The following is a 20,032-nucleotide window of genomic DNA, read 5'->3' as shown; positions in this document are numbered from 1 at the left end:
GTCTCGGGCGGTAAGCCGTCCGCGAGCCGGGCATATCAAACTGTTTATTGCCCGGCCTTGAGGTGATTATTCCGTTTATTCTACTTCGCGCCGGCCAACATAATAAAACAATTCAAATACTTTAATAATTAGCCTTTTTCTTATTCGTATTGCATGCTTATTAAATGTATGCTCTGTTTAAGTTCATCTCCCTCGAAAAGTAGTTCCCTTTAGAACTACGGTGAATAACGTTAGCTCAGCTGTAGGTAACTCGTTTCTATAGCAACCACACGAGGTTGCAACTGATCACTAGTTTAACAACGTAGTTGTTACATTCGTATCAAGTCAGCTTTAATGACGATCGATCAAACATGCACTCCTTGGTTTATTTTTACAACGGACCTCATGTTTGAAATGTATGTGATAGAAAACGATACAAGCGGCGTATTGATCTACTGTGCTCAGTCAGCAGCAAGTAGAACCGACAAGTCAGCGGGCAATATGCCGGATTAATGCACCCCTCCCAGCCAATCAGAATCGAGCATTCTTAAATGAAGTAGAATAAATAAGTATAATACATAGACAATGTTAGTCATATCCTGCCCATGTGTAAGTTACAGATTGGTTGAGATCAAAAGGATTGCAAACCCCAAATGACCAGAAAAATTTCTAAGATAATATTCTTCACATTGTCTGCAATGTCTCTTTTACATCCTGCCGTCAATGCCCTATCATTTCAGAGAAATCATTTGATCAGTTCCAACTTCCCTTTGCAGCCACACAAACTGTATCTAATATAAACCCTTGATAACAACATTGTATTTTTGCAGAAAGAGGAGAGAGAGAGAAGAAAAGAGAGGGAGAGAGAAAGATTAAGGGAGAGTCAGAGAGAGAGAGAGAGAGAGTCAGAGAGAGAGAGAGTCAGAGAGAGAGAGAGAGAGAGAGAGAGAGAGAGAGAGAGTATATATAAGTATAATACATAGACAATGTTAGTCATATCCTGCCCATGTGTAAGTTACAGATTGGTTGAGATCAAAAGGATTGCAAACCCCAAATGACCAGAAAAAATTCTAAGATAATATTCTTCACATTGTCTGCAATGTCTCTTTTACATCCTGCCGTCAATGCCCTATCATTTCAGAGAAATCATTTGATCAGTTCCAACTTCCCTTTGCAGCCACACAAACTGTATCTAATATAAACCCTTGATAACAACATTGTATTTTTGCAGAAAGAGGAGAGAGAGAAGAAAAGAGAGGGAGAGAGAAAGATTAAGGGAGAGTCAGAGAGAGAGAGAGTCAGAGAGAGAGAGAGAGAGAGAGAGAGAGAGAGAGAGAGGAATGAAAGGTCCCTCATATGTGTTCCATTTTAAGACTAAATTGGTCTTGAAGAGTTTTTATTTAGTGAACAACATCAAACAAAAATGCACCACCTATTACTATCTTGTGGCGTTTTCCTTGTTTAACCCTCCCTAGAAGGGTTAAAGTCTAGTCCTTGGGGTTAGGGGATGTCTTATATAGTGTGGGTCTGTGAAGCCCTTCGAGACTGCAACTGAGTTAAGGGCTACACTAATCGACTTCACTTAACTTGACTTGTTGTCACGTCTCCATCTACACACCTGTTTATATCGCCATAGAAACACTGACTGTGGCTTTCTCTCCACCAGGTAACCAGACGGCAACAGAAGAGTGCATTGTGAGTTAAACACCAAAGAGGATGAATTACAGTCCCAGGTTGTGTTCGTGGCAAGGTTGACTTGTTCTCTATTTACTGTGTTGCTCAACAAGTGGAGAATATTACAACGATCCACACTAAGCAGGTCAAAGCTAGCAAAGGGTGCTTCCATTTAACGAAATATTATTGATAATTACAGTAACAATGTTGTGGTACGGGGGGGGGGGGCATTTGAACGTGTCAACAGACTTTTGCTGATTTGTGATTATCTAGCAGCTCTTGAAGTCTACAATGCACTTTGTTGAGTTGTTGTGGGATATAGAAAACCCTTTGAAACATGATATATAACTCTTTAAAATACCACTTATGAATGATCTAATTGGCTGATCTGAACTCGGTCTAGTCTATTTTTAAACGACAGCTTCTCCAATGTTGATGCGTTGCAGTGATAGTTGTAGAGTGTCAGTCCCTTTGGAGGGCGGTGGCTGCTAGAGGGATGTGAGCAGGACTAACTGCGGACTGTCTTGGGTGCAGGGTCTGAACTCTGCCAGTGACGCACCACCAGCCAGAGTACACCTCGGCCCAGGGGCCAGTGACGAGGTGAGACTCGTTCACCCATTCACACACACACACACACACACACACACACACACACACACACACACACACACACACACACACACACACACACACACACACACACACACACACACACACACACACACACACACACACACACACACACAGAGAAGGTTGGGTGGGAGTCCACAGAGCAACCTCTAAAAAGTTTACATTTCAATCTGAATCTCCGTGATAAGAACCTGGCTTGGCTTCTCTAATAAAATAGAATTTCCCAATCATGAAATCTGTAAATTGTGGAACAAATCACCAGTCAACACCATTAACTTTCGTAAAGTATGGCTCAAAGTGGGAGCAGAAAGCAGCAGAGTTTTAATGACCTCGTTTTCTTGTATGGGTAACAGCCTATTATAGTCTGTTTATGTCTGTTTAATTCTGTTTGTACACAGTTGTACCCATTACATTTATTGTCAAATGAGGAAATACGTTGACAACCCCTCAAAGGAACATTTCATGGAGATTCAAAGGAACATTCCAAAAAAATGTATTTTTGGTTCTTACAGGACCAAGCGGATCCTGATGAATTTAGCGATGATGAGGCTACCTATGAAAACCTGGGGGACCCTCCCAGATGTGTTGAGGACACTGCAGACACAGGCGTCCATTGTGTCACCGTCCACCAACTGTCAAAATGACAAACGTCTGGACAACACGTGCTGAAGCTGGGGGAAGTTGTCGGAGCTAGCTTTTTGTGGCTGTGTTCAGATGCATTATAACCGACTGAACAAACTTTGTTTCCCTTGGTCCTTAAACAAGCAGTTAGACCTACACAACAATCAGTAGATCTACACTCGGTAGTCCTTAACACCAATTAGGCTGTACATAAATTACTAGGGATGGGAAAAATAATCGATTCTTCGATGCATCGCGATTCTCGCTAGAACGATTCTGTCTCGATGCAGATAATTTTTATTTATTTTTTTTGCCTGCTACAACAATCTGTTCGCCAGAGAGGGATCATTTTTGTCATTTAAAAATTATTGAATTTATCTTCAGTGTGTATTGGCCAATCGGATTTGTCTTAACACGATTGTGATTCAGCCTACGCATAGCATGCACGCAAACTCAGTCATCATTATTGGTCGTCAAATTTTGGTCCACTGAAGGGGTTGTTTTGTAACGCCAGGTAACGTCTTTTTCTACCGAACGTCTAATGTTGACATCCGTGGGACCTCTGTGTAAGGGCTGGTAGGCTAGGGGAACTCATATTGATGTTAGAAAACTTCAGAAAGTGACATTTTCATGCCATTATAGCTTTACTATACTATTTTGCAATTAAACAATGTGTGATGCATGGACAACAAACAGAAAAGTTTCCGTTTTTTTTAAATTATTATTATTTTAAATAACTTAAATACATACATAAGGGAGAAGTTTTCCAAGTTGTAAGCAATGGCCTTCTGATGCTTTTCAGTAGGTGATTTAGTTATGTTTTTGGAATTTCCAAAAATATTTCTTAAACATATTTCCTTGAAAAGTGGTGTAAACCACTTTTCATGTTGTGCAAGTGTAAACAATAATAATGTAACCAATAATAATGACTATTACTTAGCCCTTCTTGGAACATGGATTCTTGAGGGAAGGGAACAGAATCAATAGACAATGTGCATAATCTTCTCTGATTGCTTTAGTGGGGAGGTGCCTGAGAGGAGATATTCAATTAGTAAATTAGTACATTTATGCAATGGCAAATTAGCACATTTATGCATGGCCAGTTTGTGTTAAGTGTTAAGAAACCTGTTTGGCAGACGCAGCATCACGTGTATCCTCGTTTCTATGTCTCTTGCTATAGACCTCGTCTAGGATGACAGATGATGCACTTGAGCTGAAGGCATTAACTTCTGTCCCTGTTGCATCCTTGTATGTAACTTTAGCATCCGGTGGCAGGCAAAATCTCTCGATGACTGGAAAAGATAGTACGATAAAACTGAATGTGCTTTTTAAGTCAGCAATGTTTCTTGCCTCACAGCGGAAAAACTGTTCTCATTAAATATCACCACTGTTTAATCATTCAATTGACCTAGAGCATTTTTCCATCACAACCCATTCCCTCTTAAGTGCAAATTTTAGATTTTTTAGAATTTTTAAAATTGATGATTGGCATTTTATTATTGACTGTTTTGGAGTATATTATGCTTTACACTCTATGAAGCACACAGTGCAGAACTGATTGTATAGTTTGAATGAGGCTGCTAAAGGCATGCCAAGAAATCTGAATATACAACATTACGGAGCTTACAGAAGGAGCTTTTAAAAGAACGGTGTGGTTCTAAACCTTTTTCCTGAGCCATGCTAACCTTTTTCATGGAATTGCCGAAAGTCAAACCGTCCTTCATCCTCATCCAACTTCACATACTTCTGCTGTTGGCCGTACTTCACCTGGACCAGGATCTTTTCTGAAACATGCAAGGAAGTTTGACAAGGTAAATAAACATTTAAAGGAAGAACGGTAAAAACTAGAATGCGTGTGTGTGTGTGAGTGTGCTAAAATGCCGCAGATGGTAAACTGCCCAATCTGGCAACACTGCCTAGCCCGGCAATTGCCAGACCAAGCTCAATCGTAGATTGCACGCTGGTCTGGGGAAGCTGCTGTCATTTTCTTCAGCACAAGAGGCGTGATCAACGGCCCTAATTCAAACGACTCTGTATGCAATTGGCTGCTTTCCGTTGCTTCGCTGTCGTCATTGTGTTAAACCAGCCAATAGCGCACCAGGGGGGCACGCAAAAACGTATCGAAGAAATGTATTGCTCTTCTCAAGACCCTTGTGCAGGGCGTATTCAAATCGCTGGCAGAATGGGCGGGGGGGGGGGGGGGGGGGGTACCCAGTCTAAACACTGCCTGTACGTCCTCCCCATTCTAACCTCAGTGTAAATCAATGAGACCAACCCAAAAGGAAGCTGAAATGGAACTTAAACTGATTCTGAACAAAGTATAAATGATATAAAAAATCCTTTTAGATATATCTGCAAGTGTGTAGATATGTTGAATGGTTTGAACGCAGTCAATTTAGTTACGATGTCTTAAGCAGTAGTAGCAACCACACTAATTAAAGCCAAAAAAATCATGATTGATTAAGTATAAGACAGTTTTAGTAACACATGGTTAGCTTAGCCAAGTAGCATAGACTGCTAATTGGCTAATCACCAACCATGTGTTGGTGATAAGCCAATTAGCATAGACTACTAATTGGCTAATCACCAGGACAAATTTGCCTGGCATTAAATACGTTTTGTAATGCATATATTCACTGTAGATGTTTCATGTTCATACTGAAATACAGAGCACCAATTTATACTTCTTCAGTAAATTTGACTCAATTGCACACTGTATTGCATGAGAGGTAGAAAATGGTGCGTGAAATGCATGGGCGGAACGTAATTACAACTCTGCAGAGTTGGGTTAATGTTTAACCCTGACATTTCAACGCACAAAAACCGCAACAATATTATTCAGAGACAGTGGCTAAATATCGACGGTGCAACCGGTGCAGCTGCCTGGGGCCCAGACGGCGTCAGGGGCCCATGGAGGAAGAAAAATATATATATATCGCCCAGGGTGGCAAATGTGTCGGGGGCGCCCTCTGGTGGCGCCCTTAATTAATTAAATTATACGAAACCCTCACCGCAGTAAGCAGGAAAGTAACCCTATATATTTTAGATTTTTGGCTAATTTACCTGAAGTTATAATTGTGTTGCAGTGTTATTGTTGAGGAATTTATCATTATCTTGAAGATCTTCTAAAAAATAAATACAAACTGAATCTAAAATCTTCGTTTAATCTTTAATCTCTCTGCCAAATCAAGAGTATATGATTAACACCCTTTACAATCAAAATATAATTTCAACTTTCACCTCTTTTAAATGTGAATAGAAAAAGCAGTTCAAGACTCCAGCAACTTTATTGAAGATGTTTTAATACTGAAGGTTGTAAGCCGCCAAGTGGACAAAACAGTTAGTGCTGTTTTAAATTCACAAGGGATTCAGACAGTAAAGTAGAAGTAGAAATGTGGTAAGTGTGTAAGCTTTACTTTGACTGTTTAAGTGAGTATACTTAATAAGTAGTAAATTAATTGCAGCTAATCATGTTCAAAGAGTTGTGGATAAAAACCGTAAGGGTTATGAATGCATATGTTGCTTGTTCTCTGTGGCAAAACTACTCTATCAACCTCAAAGCAGAGCCCCAACATTATCCTGCTTAGGGCCCCGAGGTGTACAGGTCCGGCCCTGCATCATAACAAACTGTTCCATGCAGATGGAATATTTCGCTCAACGTAAATGGCGGTTTTGTTTATATCGCCCTATCTTTGTGAATTGTAATTGCAAAAGGACACACACAATTACTTTAAAAACAGTCCCGCTTGTCTCTGCCTACAAGTATAAAGGGTGTGCTTGACAGTTAATGGGAGCCTCAGGATGTGTAAAAACGACTTTGACTGTTTTGCGGTCAGTTTTAGGAGGCTTCAGTTCCGTTGAGCGGAGTGCTGACAAGCTTGTTTTTTAATTGCCATCTGGTAAGCGGGCAGCAATTAAGAGCGAAATCTCGCGAGCTTACACCATGAATGTATATTAAGAACGCTCACACGGCAATACAATATTTTCCTTCATCGCGCTCAACAGTTATATAATTCAACAGAAATAATATACTTACACTTTTTCCTAATGTCCGCAAGTGTGGCACCTAGAGTTTTCATAAACACACAAACGTAGGCTGGTTTGTTTTTCTCTTAATTTGGATGTTTTAAATCCAATTTTAGAGAATGGTGAATGGAGTCTCCGCTCTGAACTAATGGGTTGTCCGGAGGCTAAAAACGCCTTGTGTGGAAAAGCCATCTGCAATTCTAAAGCCTAGCAGAAGAGGGCGCCCTTATGTTTCAGATGAGTTTGTGAGAGAAATCTCTGTCACAGCGCTACACAGTAGATGGTATGGCCCTATTAGATACAAAGCAGTGGTGAAGAAAATATTCAGTTACTATTGTCCCATCAGAATATAGAAAAAAAAACTCAATAAAGCAAATAATAATAATCCCTTCAAGGCTTCACATGTTTAGTTTCTTGCCTTGCATCAGCCTATAACACCTTACTTTCCACTTCCATTTTCTACCAAACCCATGTTTTACAAGTGATTCTCCACAGAGATGACCATTGCAGCATGGCTGTCCATTGTGCTCCCACACAGCATCAGTCCAGCTATGTTGACATCACAGATCAATGCAGGTCAGCAAATTTTAACTTTATTGACAAACAGGATCAAGATCATACTGTCAACACACAACACGCATCGCTACTCAAACACGAAGGTGTTTGGAAGCCTGTGAGTAGCTTAATTGTAACACAAATTTAGTATTATCTGTAACCTACTAGACCTTTATTACCCTGTTGTCAACAGCATATCAAACACCACCTAGGTGGTAAAAGTTATCTGCCAGACAGATAAGGAACTGTACACTACGATTACTGAAAAACAAAAACAACCTTAGAATCTTTGAAGATTAAGATCATTGCACAGTGTTAGACTCCAGTCTTTATAATGTCATAAATAATTGTCTCACAAAGCAGCAGCAGCATTGCCAAGTTCAACACACTAAGGACAATAGATCCTGACAGCAAAGGTTAATTATAAGGGATACTGACAGCAAGCAAAAAACGGCATGGCTGCAAAACCAATTCCATATGCTGCCTGACCTAGTTTCAAAGAAAGACCGGACAAATGCTGAGAAGCATAGGAATCAGAACATTTGGGTTTTTTCATTGGTGGTGAAGAGCAGTGGTTCTCAAATGGAGGTACGCATACCCATATAGGTACTGTGGAGTACTGCAGGGGGTACTCAGACTTTAATTTTTTTCACCCTGAGCAAGTTTCAATTCTGAAAGCTAGACAATAAAAAATCTAGAAATGGTGGTTGCAATTAAAACAAGGAGAAAGGAGAATCTATGAAAAAGAAAGCGCATCCAGAAACATCAAAATGTCGTCAGTTTCAGGAGGAATATATTATAATGGGATCACTACATGCTCTGACTCTCCCCTGGGTTGTGCTTCTATTGTGGGGAGTAATTAGCTAACAGGTGCCTGAAGCACAGACCCAGGTTTCTCACCAAATTGTGGGTATATTTTCTCCCAAAATTGTTTTGTGCCGGTGAAGGGGGTACTCAGCCAAAAAATAATTATCTTAGAGGGGGGTACACTAGTAGAAGAGGTTTGAGAACCACTGGTTTAGAGCTGAAGCCACCTGGGAAAACAAGGCTCTATATGCCTCTGTCAGTCTCAATTACGCCTTGTCTCCAGGCAGACATGATATTCTGCTCTTGTGGATCTGAGACTGGACTCCCCCCTCATCAGATGTCCTCAGCCCATCCCTCCAAAGAGGAAACAGAAACAGTTTGTGCCATTAATGGCCGCCCTTTCCTCTGGGTCAGGACGACCTTGGCTTCAGGGATGACTCCCAGGAGAGGAACCCAGCCCCGCAGACATTAACCCCTCATCAACCAACACTGTGTTGTGGACTCTCTTCTTTGAGGTCTGTAACTGACTTGGTTGCCAAGGCGAACGAGTCTCTTGAGAACCTCTGCCTGTCACAGACTTGATAAAACTGCTGTTTTACAATGGGTTAGTGCTTTGTGGTGTACTTTAAAGTAGTTTAAGGTGAATAAGGTGTAGACAAGAGTATGTGAGGCTTGAAGCTAGGGTAGGGAGCCTGGAGAAGCAAGCCAGAGTTAAGAACATTTTGGAAGTATCCAACAGAAATCCGAATCCATCCAACCAGGCCTCTCTCCAAGCCACTCCTTCAAAACACTTGACTGGCTCGCTAGCTAGCAATAGCTCGGCCTAGCTTTCTGAAAGACATTCGCAATGAGTGCACGGGCACAGTGCACACAAGTAGTTGGGTATGTAGGTAGATGGAAGGTAGGCCATCTAATCATTTCGTTCTTTGGAATGAAATGATTGGACGGCCTTTTTACAGACCAACCAAATTTGAAAAAAAAAAGCTTTGAAAAAAAAATACTGTGTCGTAGCTTTAAAAGCTTCCCAAATATATAGGTGAGGTTTGTGTATCATTGTACAGTATACCTAATTTTATGTAACTTTGCCTTCATCTGCAGCACTGTAGAAATATATTGTGTTGCCCAACATCATTTCACATCTCATTTGGCACAAAGAAGTTCTGTGACTAATAAAAGGGTGCGTGTGTGTGTGTAAAACCGAAAAAGGGTAGGTACAATTTTCCTGAAGACTAAGTGGACCATACCTAGTGTTATTGTATTACAAGTTCAAACCACAAAGGTTAACTTCAGGTCTAAATGTTAAAATAAACTATAGTTATACAGGTTAGGCTTCTTGCTGAGGCTCTGCACGCTTATGTAAACCATTCTTCAGGAAACACCAGGGAAATCAAACATTCACAGGGCCAGCACAAAACAAGGGATCCATTTTACCCCAAATACAAAAAACATAGCCGCCCACCCACATTAACAGAGGGCGCGATACCAAAGTCCTGGCCCAGCTCACCCATCCCAGTCAAAGTTTCCATGAGTGGGCTGTTGTTAGCTGCAAGCAATGGAAAAGCAGCAGTGCCAGCATTGGGAACAAAACCGATCCAGCAATCAACCCTGAATCACTGTCCCAGCAGGTGGTTCGGTCAGTTTCACTTTGAGTCATTTCTTTGCTCAACTGCAAGAGAGGATCCCCACCCAGGATGAAGTTGACCTTTGGTTTTGTTTGTTTGTTTGGCGGCAATTCCCTTCAATACATCCTATTGAAACACACTACAGAATAACCAAACCAAATAGACGCTTTAAATATTCTGTGGATTTGACAAATAGCACCCAAATATTGGTTAGATTTCATCAAACCAGTGTTGACTTTTAAACTACAGATGAAAACCTAATTTAGTGTTTTTCATCTTGTATTTAGTGTCAAGTGTTGACTTTTAAACTACAGATGAAAACCTAATTTAGTGTTTTTCATCTTGTACATATAGCGTCAAGAAAATGCCTGAGTATATAGTCAATGAGACCCAGTGAATCAGCAGCATTAGGTTAGATATCACAATTTAGCCAAAATATGACTTGAGCAATTATGCTATGAGGCTAATGATATTCTACTCAGGGAAAGAAGAAGTTCTTCTTATTGGCCATCAAGCCCCTCTCCCATCAAGACCCGCCACCCCGCTAACGATATGTCAATGTCTCTTCGACAAGGGTTATCTGTCCCGCAACGACCTCTGCATTGGGGGAAAACCTTTGTTCCTCCTGAACAATAAGTCATAAAGTGTCTTTCCTGCGAAGGAGTGAGTGGATCCCTTGGTTTAACGGGGGTTTAACGGGGGTCATGACAGGATGAGGGACGGGAGGACGGTGGGCCACGCGGCCCCTGGACACCGATAGAGTTCATCCACCTCCGGAGACCTCCAGAGCAGGAACAACATGTTTTCCAACAGGCTGACCCATGGCTTCCTCTCCTCCAGGAGCCATTGGCCCTGGGGTCCAGGAAGTGGTCGTAAAGGGCCCTGCGGGGGCCTTTCAAGGCCCTGGATGTAAAGGTATGTATCGGGTCTGTGTGGTTTATTTTAAGGGCTGTTTCGAAATGCTGTGATGTGCTTAAATGAGGTAAAGGTGAGCATGTACAGCAATTTGGGATGTTCTAAGAATTTGGTCAAACGGCCGTCACACAACAATATACTGTAGAGGGTCTTGATGGACAATGAATGAGATTTTTCTTAACCTGTGTAGCATATCGTTAGCCTCATAGCCTAATTGCCCAAGTCATATTTTGGTCAAATTTTGATATCTAAGTTAACTGTACTCTCCTAACGCTGCAGATTCACTGAGCCTTATTGGCAAAATCTTAAGCCAATAAGAGAGCTTTTTACATTCCATAATCATTGAATCACGCTAAATACAAGATGAACCTTAAAATAGGACTTTGGCAATTATGCTATGAGGCTAACGATAAGGAATTATATAACAACTAGATAACATGAAATACAGTAGGGCCGACGTAACAAAGATACAATTGAGCAACAGTGAGGTGCGAATGATGATAACAACAGGGGTCCAACTTACACTCTCTCCTCACAACAACAGAACAGCACTGATTAGCTCTCTGACCACGTAGATAACTCTGTTGGGTGGGTGTACTGCAATCATCGGCCCCCCACTCTACCACCCCCTGAGAGTTGGGAGGGGTAGAGTCATCCATGTGGACATCCCTTCGCGAGAGGTCAGTACTCAGTACATGACCAGGTCAGGGATAAGATTGGACAGGCAGCACACATTCTTCATCTCCACCTCCCTGCCCTATCTCCAAACGAATAGTGTGCGATTGAGAATCGACGTGTTTGGGAATGTACCCGAAGGTTGGGAGTGTTTATGTTTTTGTTTGTTTTGAAGTCTTGTTGGCATTGATTATGAATAGAGCTATTTGAAATCTTACGACGCAAACAAAACGGTGCAACTACCAAAGCATAAAATGTGATTCCCTGTCCATCAGAAGTTAACTGGGATACACACAACCAAATTCTATGTGGTCCAGATTCAAATGCGTTCATCCCGCTGAAACCCAGACATGTAAATGCATTTAATCCTCACTGAATCAGCCTCAGTGGGCTCTATCCACCCATTCAGGGGCCCCTCCCGGAGAAAGGCCCCTGGCTACTGGGTGAAAGTGCATCTAGATCCAGGAAGGCAGAAAGGCCCCCAAAAGTGCAGGGCCAGGATAAGCAGAGTGGGGAATGTAGGCGAAGGGTCACACAGGAAGAAACCAAGCGGAATGTCCAACCTTTGAGTGGTAAACAACAGCAGCCGACTTGTGTTTGAGTGAAGTGAGCCCACGGCACACGACGCATGTGTGTGCCTGCCACACACGCGGCCCGGTGTGTGCGTGAAGTCCGCCACGTTGAACCGACTTAACACAGGGAAACGGATGAAGGGAGTAAGATGAGACCTGTTTGTGTCATGCAGCAACAACGGCCATTAGGGCGTGACGTTGAAACAGGCCCAGCAGACGTGTTGTCTGGTTTGTAGTGCGGTGTTTTATTTACACACATTCCACCTTAATGCTGTCGCCCAACCATTTAACACAACATCCCTCTGATCTTTCCCATTAAGTTATGGGCAAAGTCATCTTTTTTTATGTACCTTGAAGTACTTTCTCCTTAATGGTCCGTGACCATGAACACTTTAAAAAATAAATAAGAAATCAACTAATTATATCACCCACCCTCCCCAAACAAACACAGCTGACCTCACAGTAAACAATGAGTTGCTAGGTGAGCCCCCCTTCGATGTGTGTGTGTGTGTGTGTGTGTGTGTGTGTGTGTGTGTGTGTGTGTGTGTGTGTGTGTGTGTGTGTGTGTGTGTGTGTGTGTGTGTGTGTGTGTGTGTGTGTGTGTGTGTGAGGCTGGGGGACCTCCTAGGACCCCAACTGGCTGACGCAAGGTAGCCCGAACATGTAATCACGTCGTTCACCTTTCACCCAGTCAACCAGTAACCCAGTGCCGCGGAAGCCAACAGCGCCTGCACTTCTCCGCTCGTGCAGTCGACACGCTGCGTGAGCAAACAGCTTCATGACGTCATCCATCGCTTTGCAGAAACTCTGGTCCGCAAGATTTGTAGCGATACCGGTCTCTTTTTAAGACCTGACATACAAATAAATTCATAATTGATTTAGCTTTAATGCAATAGATATAAGTAGTTATAGATTCATATTTATCCGAAACATATATATTAGAACTGCAGACCTATACTTCGACTGAACTGCGGTATTAAAAAACATCGGGCTACGTGTCCAGTGCCGCGTACCACGAGCCTCTGAAGCTGGACCGGACGGGGGACGGAGGCCTGCACGAGGACACGTACTTCCTCGAGAGGTCTCCCGCGGAGAACCGCGTCATCCTGAACCAGCTCTGTCCCACAACGTGACAGTCATCACGTTCCCCTCACCTAACCTTAAAGGGGACTTATTATACCACCAGGTATAATAGCCGTTTCGAAAATCTGCCTAATATGACATCACTAGTGGGTGTGTCCACCTAGATCTGTGCTGGATAGATCTATCTACCAGCCTACCCAGTGGACTGAAGTAAACATTGCTCATCTATCCAGCACTCACACTCACACCTGGTGGTATAATAAGTCCCCTTTAACTTACAAACACGTTAGAGGTATCAGGTATGTTCAAAATGAAGTTAGTAGTTACGAACATCAGTGCACAACTCTTATGTCCTGTTTCACTGTAGTAACGTGTACGATAATGACCATTCGGTCTTTTATTCGTCTGGGTTCTTTTGATCATATAAAAACTGGATTAGTATCACTGTTTTGTTTCATATAGAGGCCTAGCTATCTAACGTGTGCATAATTAACGCTCAATAGTCTAAAAATAAATGGTTAGCTAACAACCATGACACATTGCATTGTATAAGAATACGGTTTGTAATTGTCCCCGTTTTAAAAATAATACCAGTTTAAACCTGTTTAAACCATCTTCTTTCAATAACAAGCAGTCTGCCAGTAATCAGAGAACAACGCCCGTGTGCGTGTGCGTGTGTGTGTGTGTTTGTTTGTTTGTCGTTCTGTGTGTGGGTGCACGCGCGCACGTGCATGTTTGTGCTGTAGAGCGACTAAATTATAAGTGCGGGTTGAACTTTCCTCTACTTCTCACAGTGACGCGTTTACAGCATTCCTGCTCTTCGAGCATTTTCCGGAATCGAACGCAGAAGTAGTAGCCTATACCGCGGAGTTGATTAGACCCGAAGCCATTATTAAGCCTTATCAAGTTAACTTTTAACTTTTATCAAGTTAAAAACATCCTCGGACAGTAGGCCTATAGCGTCAGAAACGCACTAATGCGTTTCATGTTTCAGATTAGTAGCCTATATTATGTAAAATATAACTCCTGGTTGCTTGTCAAGCACAATGCAGAGATCCCGTTGGTTTTGCCAGCGTATGATGTGAATCTTCAGTAGACTATAGGTAGGCCTGATCAATAAACTAACCGAGGGCCAAAGAAATACAGCCTTATTATAGACCGGAGGGTTTGGCAGAGAATGTGTCAATTGCAGCCAACTCTAGTCGGAGCCAGCTCTATTCCTCTGTTGTGTTACACATGTTTGCATGCAACACGTACATTGAAGGATAACTGCCATATGCCATAATAAGTAGCATTAGTGCAATAAGTTTGTCCCATGTATCTGATTGACCATGAATTATGCTTTCTTTATTTACTTAAAAATTCGCGTAGAAAGAGTGCTTTCAACCAAATCAATGTCAACATTTTATGCCATTTTATATATCATGTTTTAATCATATATATATATGATTAAAACAAGTTTTAATCCTATAATATCAGTTTAAATCATGAGGGGTTTAATTAAAACGTCGACCTGCTGACAGAGGTGTTTGTCAGCCGTGAGAGTGTGTTGCCGGTCGGGCCGGTTGTGTGGTAGTTGCATCGCCGGTTAGGTCGCAGCCCGGTGTGTGTCTGTCTGACTCACCCAGCCTCTGCGTTGCATCATGGCTGCAGAAAGGCCTCATAAGGAAAACCACAATAAGAACACAACCCACACCAACCCTCCTCCTCCCCCCCCCCCCACTGCCAGCCAATCAGAGCAACCCATCATCCTGCTGCTTTGTGCAGGCAGAGGCTATTTAAACCGTCCTCAGTGCCTGCAGTGCAAACACAGAAAGAGAAAGAGAGAGCGAGGCAGAGAGACAGACAGAGAGAGAGAGAGAGAGAGAGCTTTGCCTACTGAAGACACACAGTCCCTCGCTCACCACACCACAGACGAGTACCATGCGGAACGCCGTGCTCTTCCTACTCCCGGTGACGCTCCTGCTGAACGCCGTCTCCTCGCGGCCCCTGGCGAGGAAGGAGGAGCGGGGCTCCCAGATCGGCAGGGGCCCCTACGCCTCCTGGGACGACGTGAACGTGCTGGCCCACGGCCTTCTCCAGCTGGGGCAGGGTCTGAAGGAGCACGTGGAGAAGAACAAGGCCCAGGTCAGGGAGGTCAACGTCCGGCTGAGGAGCCTGAACGGCAGCCTGGTGGAGCTGGCCTCCGCGCGGGGGGTGAAGGGGGCCGGGGCCGGGGTGGAGCTGGAGCTGGAGCGAGGAGAGGGGGTGGTCGCCGGGCTCCGGGCCCAGACGGAGGAGCTGAGGTCGGAGAGGCTGGGTCTGAGGACCAGGCTGGAGAGGGTGGAGGAGAAGGTGAACCGCGGGCTGAGGGACACCTGGTCAGAGGGGAATTCCAGCGACGACGGAGATGCCGCCGCCATCCAGGTAGGAGCAGGAGCGACCGATACGAGCCTACGGTCCCAAGAGTTGTTTTAAGTCAAAGAACGGTTGATGGGTTTTCGAGTTAAAACGCCGTCGGTTCAAATGCTACGATGTACTTTGGCTTTGTGTTGTGTCAAAGCGCTGATACGGCACACCCCCTTGTTAAACATTTATGGGTTTATAATAGATGTGTTTCCACTCCAGATTGTGGTTGAATGTCTCGTGGACTGCTTTGGGTCGAAACAAAAATCGAATCGTAGAAGCAACCAACTGTAGTTTCAGTTCACAACTGTTATTCCTTTCCTTAGTCCTTAGTCCTCCCTGGTAGTCTTTTCAATTCACAACAGGTTGTCCTTTCAGTTTAAAAACTGGTAGTCCTTCAGGCTAAAAACTGGTAGTCCTGTCAGTTAACAACTGATAGCCATTTCGGTTTGAACAATATTTAGTGACACTGAAACCCCCCAAAAGACCCCTGCAGAACCTGACTGTGGGACGTTTGGTTTTGTTTCCTTCTCCAGAGAACCCTGGCAGCCCAGAACAGACGCATTGACGACCTGCTGGAGAAAATCAGACAGCAGCAGGACAAGCTGGAGAAGCAGGGGCTACACCTACAGGCTCTGCAGACCAAGGTACCTACCCCTAGACAACTAGCCTCCTAGCCCCTTCACCTCCTAGCCTCCCAGCATCCTCGCCTCCTATCCCCTCACCTCCTAGCCTTCAGGCGTCCTAGCCCCCACACCTCCTAGCCTGGGGCTCAGGGAATGTCTACTTCACAAAATCACCACGACAAAAACCAACCTGACAATCTGTCTACAAATTATAGGACAATAAAAACGCGTCCAATAAATAAACGTTGTGTAGCATTGTCTAGGTTAAGCACACCCATTTTTCTGGGCAGATTTCTCTCAGAAGTTGAAATCTTTAAATTTACAGAGTAAGTTGGTTAGGCCCATTTCACCCTCAGAGAATCTGTCATCATGGCGTGCCTCAGACCAAACAAAGAGTGTGTGATGAGGTAACAGTGACTGAACCTCCCTACGGCTGTATCCTAATCCACGTGTGTTCTCCCCAGGTGGGTCAGAGGAGAGCCAAGGTGCACCGACGCAGCCACGAAGACACAGCCCCGAGGGGAGTCCGCCACAGTAACGGTCAACAAACAGGTAGGAACAGGGAGGAGGACGCTCTTATTCTGAAAACAGGATATGTTACTCTTTAAGAAAGCTGTAAACAATAAAGGCAAACATATTTAATTTGAATCGAGAAAGACCCTGTACCAGAGGCTTCAGAACTGAAACAGTCTTGAAAAAAACAACCTTGAAACGGTTTCTTCAGCTATATTCCACACTATTTATGTGACTGATGACATCCGTACACTTTTGTCATTGTACATGTGCAAGGGCACACTATGTACCAAGCGAACAATAGCAAACTGAAGTGTACCTTATCCTCAGTTAATAAAACACATAATCGATAATCTAGCTGGCAGGCCATCGTACAGGCAGTCCAAAGGTGGACGAACAAGCATTCTAACTCACCTACATTCCTGTGCACTGTAAGCAAACAGAGATGGTCAACCAGGGAATTCAGAAGGTGCAATTCTCGCTTTACCGCCACACCATTTTGTACAGCCCGGAGTCGATCATTGATTTGTCTCATAAATTAATCTGGTAGAAATGAATGTGTACATATCAGTTGAATTAGGGAATGCTTTTTGAAATCGTGCGTCAAGTCTTAAAACCTCCAAAGACATCTTTCTGAGTGACAGTTTAGACAAAGTTATTTTCTCCCTGACTCCTACAGAGCCATTGACTGACACTTGGTTAAGGGTTCTGACCGTATCCCTCTTTCTCTCAGCCAGTGCAGGTCTGCCCAAGGACTGCCATGAGGTGTTCACGTCCGGCCAGAGAGCGAGCGGAGTGTACACCATCCAGCCGGCCTTCTCCGACCCCTTCAGCGTGCTCTGTGAGATGAACTCAGGTGGGTCCCACGGAATCAGTGGTCCTGTTAGATCATCCTCAGAAGGGAGGAAATGAAGAAGTGCTTCGGACCTGAAGCAAGACCGCCAGGGCCCTAATAGCTTCCTCCTGCCGAGCAGATGGTGGCTGGACTGTGATCCAGAAGCGCCAAGATGGATCCCAGAGCTTCAACCAGCTGTGGGAAAGCTATCAGAAGGGATTCGGCCATCTCAATGGTAAGTTCAAAAAAAGTCCATCAATATTTTTAGTTTCCTTGTAGTTATTGAACCGTTTCGACTTCTGGGTACGGACGTTCCTATTCCTTCTGACTAATAAGACAAATCAAACTCTCAGCTAATATATATAAACATTCATTTATAATTCTACAAATGCACACGCGTGTGCCTATATAAAATACCGACGCTTTCATGACAACCACATACAACCCTTGATTGGCTGACGGCACGATTAAAGTGACCCTTACATTAAGTGAGGTATGATTTAACATGTCCCAATCTGCAAGACTAGAATAACATTGAACAAACTCCTCCTCTCCCTCAGGTGAGTTCTGGTTGGGTCTGGACCGCATCCACTCCCTGTCCAATCAGGGGCGGCGCACCCTGCAGGTGCAGCTCTCCGATAGGACAGGAGCAGAGCAGCTGGTGAACTACCGCTTCCGATTGGACGGCCCGGAGAACGACTACGCCCTGCACCTCGCGCCGACCAATCCCGCTGGCGTTCAAGCGGGCGCCATGGCAACCGGAGCCTCCGGTCTGCCCTTCTCCACCGCGGACCGGGACAATGACCTCAGTGCGGACGTCAACTGTGCCAAGTCTCTCTCAGGTACTGATCGTCAAACCGCTCTCAAGAGAACGGGTCTTATTGTTCTTCAGACGTATTGGTTTGAAAGTCTGGACTAATAGTCCTGGGCAAACTTGGCCCGTCATCAACTGTCTGATGATCATTGAGGGAGGAGAGTGAGGTGGGCGGGGCTCTCCGAGTTCCTAGCTGAGAGGTGATTGGTTCCTTCCCCAATAGACGCAGGCTACCTGTACGTGGTTCAGTGTAATCAATGAAGCAAGCAGAACCAGCGCAGTAGCAAAAGATGATCGGACTCTTTACAGTAAAGGCCATGGGTTCAAGTGTCCTGCTGATAAAGAACCCAACATACCTAAAATGAAATAAAAAATACAACGGAGCGCTTTGTTGCAGCGGGATGCTAACCAAGGATGTGTTTCGTTGTTGCAGGCGGTTGGTGGTTCAGCAGCTGCGGAGAGGGGAACCTGAACGGCCGCTATCCCAAAAGACATCTCAACCGGCAACGGTCTCCAAGGCAACAGATGTCCTGGGCAACCGCATCAGGCAGCACCCTGACGTCTGTTGTGATGAAGATCGCCCCGTTCAGAGACTGAACGGTGTATGGTGGAGGGATTGGAAGGAAGACTAGTTTACTATAGTCTACTGTCTGTCAGCTTACCGCCACTATGACTCTTTTCACGTTTCAACTCAAGACTTTTGGATGCTACCAAAAAAAGAAGCAATGTTTGATTATCACTCATTAGGTTTTCTCCAATCCCAGTGTGCCAAAGGGATTTTCTCCTGAAAGCTGACCTAAGAAGCAGCTGTTTATATGCTATGCGATACATTACCTCACTGTTTCAGTGGCCTCTCGGTCTCAATGACTGCCAACTCTGTACGTCCTTTGTAAGGACAATTCTTATGATTCACCGGTTTGATCATTCACTGTCATTTGCTCATTTTTTATACTTTGGACTTTTACAGATATTGTATTAATATCTGAATAAATGTTGATTACAGATTTAAGTGTCAAAACATTTATACTTTCAAATCGTCTGTGTGTGTGTGTGTGTGTGTGTTGCTTATGCAGACGACTGAGATATTGTTCTGGGCTGGCAGTCTTCTAGTCTTCTTGGAATAATGACCAGCAGTTCACCAAGTGCCCCACTTACCCGATCAAATAGACCACAATGGTTCAACTGTTTTCCAAAGAACATACAACTCCGCCTTTTCATGCCACCATTACCTTATTACATTTCACGATTAGTCTTATTTCTGAGCAGAACACTTCTGACGCCAGCGTCCCGATGGGCCTTGGCTGCAGCACCACTGCCCCCTGGCGGAGGAAAGCTGAAAAATAAAATAAAGCTGCGTCCTCGTTATCAGTGTAAAAAAAAAACAAGCAATGTATGACAAAAACTACAATGTGGTACTGATCTACCTAACCATAATATTGGATGTGTAATTAGGTGTATTTAAAAGAATACATGGATATTTTGGGTTCAGCACATGAGCAGGCAAAAAAATGATAAGCTTTATTGATTACTTTCAATTAGGCTTCAATAAATACCTTTACTTACCTTGGTGCATATTTGATTGTAGGTAGCCAAGATAAGGTAAACAAATATACACTGATAAAAATCCAGCTTTCCATAGACAAGCTCAGTGTTCTTCTTTTACTTTGATGACAGATTTACACCCGTTTCCATAAAAGCAT

At 43.7% G+C, this 20,032-nt stretch overlaps 1 protein-coding gene and 1 long non-coding RNA gene across 3 annotated transcripts; one reads left to right on the top strand and one right to left on the bottom strand.

Annotated features, from left to right (window-relative positions):
* Positions 1-25: 25 nt before the first annotated feature.
* On the bottom strand, positions 26-12,704 carry LOC132469189 (uncharacterized). The gene is made up of 3 exons (XR_009528368.1): positions 4,590-12,704; positions 1,572-4,196; positions 26-1,490 (listed from the first exon to the last, which is right to left on the bottom strand). It is a non-coding gene; the product is annotated as an uncharacterized LOC132469189 (long non-coding RNA).
* A 2,241-nt stretch (positions 12,705-14,945) lies between these two features.
* LOC132469814 (angiopoietin-related protein 4-like) lies at positions 14,946-19,336 on the top strand. Of its 2 annotated transcripts, none has more exons than XM_060067881.1 (7): positions 14,946-15,493; positions 16,081-16,191; positions 16,635-16,722; positions 17,417-17,539; positions 17,658-17,753; positions 18,079-18,360; positions 18,766-19,336. In XM_060067881.1, the coding sequence occupies exons 1-7, from the start codon at positions 15,083-15,085 to the stop codon at positions 18,927-18,929; spliced, it is 1,275 nt and encodes a 424-aa protein (XP_059923864.1). In that variant the 5' UTR covers positions 14,946-15,082; the 3' UTR covers positions 18,930-19,336. The 2 variants fall into 2 exon arrangements, with proteins under 2 accessions (XP_059923864.1, XP_059923863.1); XM_060067880.1 differs by having other exon boundaries at positions 14,947-15,565.
* The last annotated feature ends 696 nt before the right edge of the window (positions 19,337-20,032 follow it).

This window comes from Gadus macrocephalus, chromosome 12 (assembly GCF_031168955.1).
Source record: "Gadus macrocephalus chromosome 12, ASM3116895v1".
NCBI lineage: Eukaryota > Metazoa > Chordata > Actinopteri > Gadiformes > Gadidae > Gadus > Gadus macrocephalus.
Note: the sequence above shows the minus strand (reverse complement) of the source record. Positions and strands in the feature narration are given on the sequence as shown.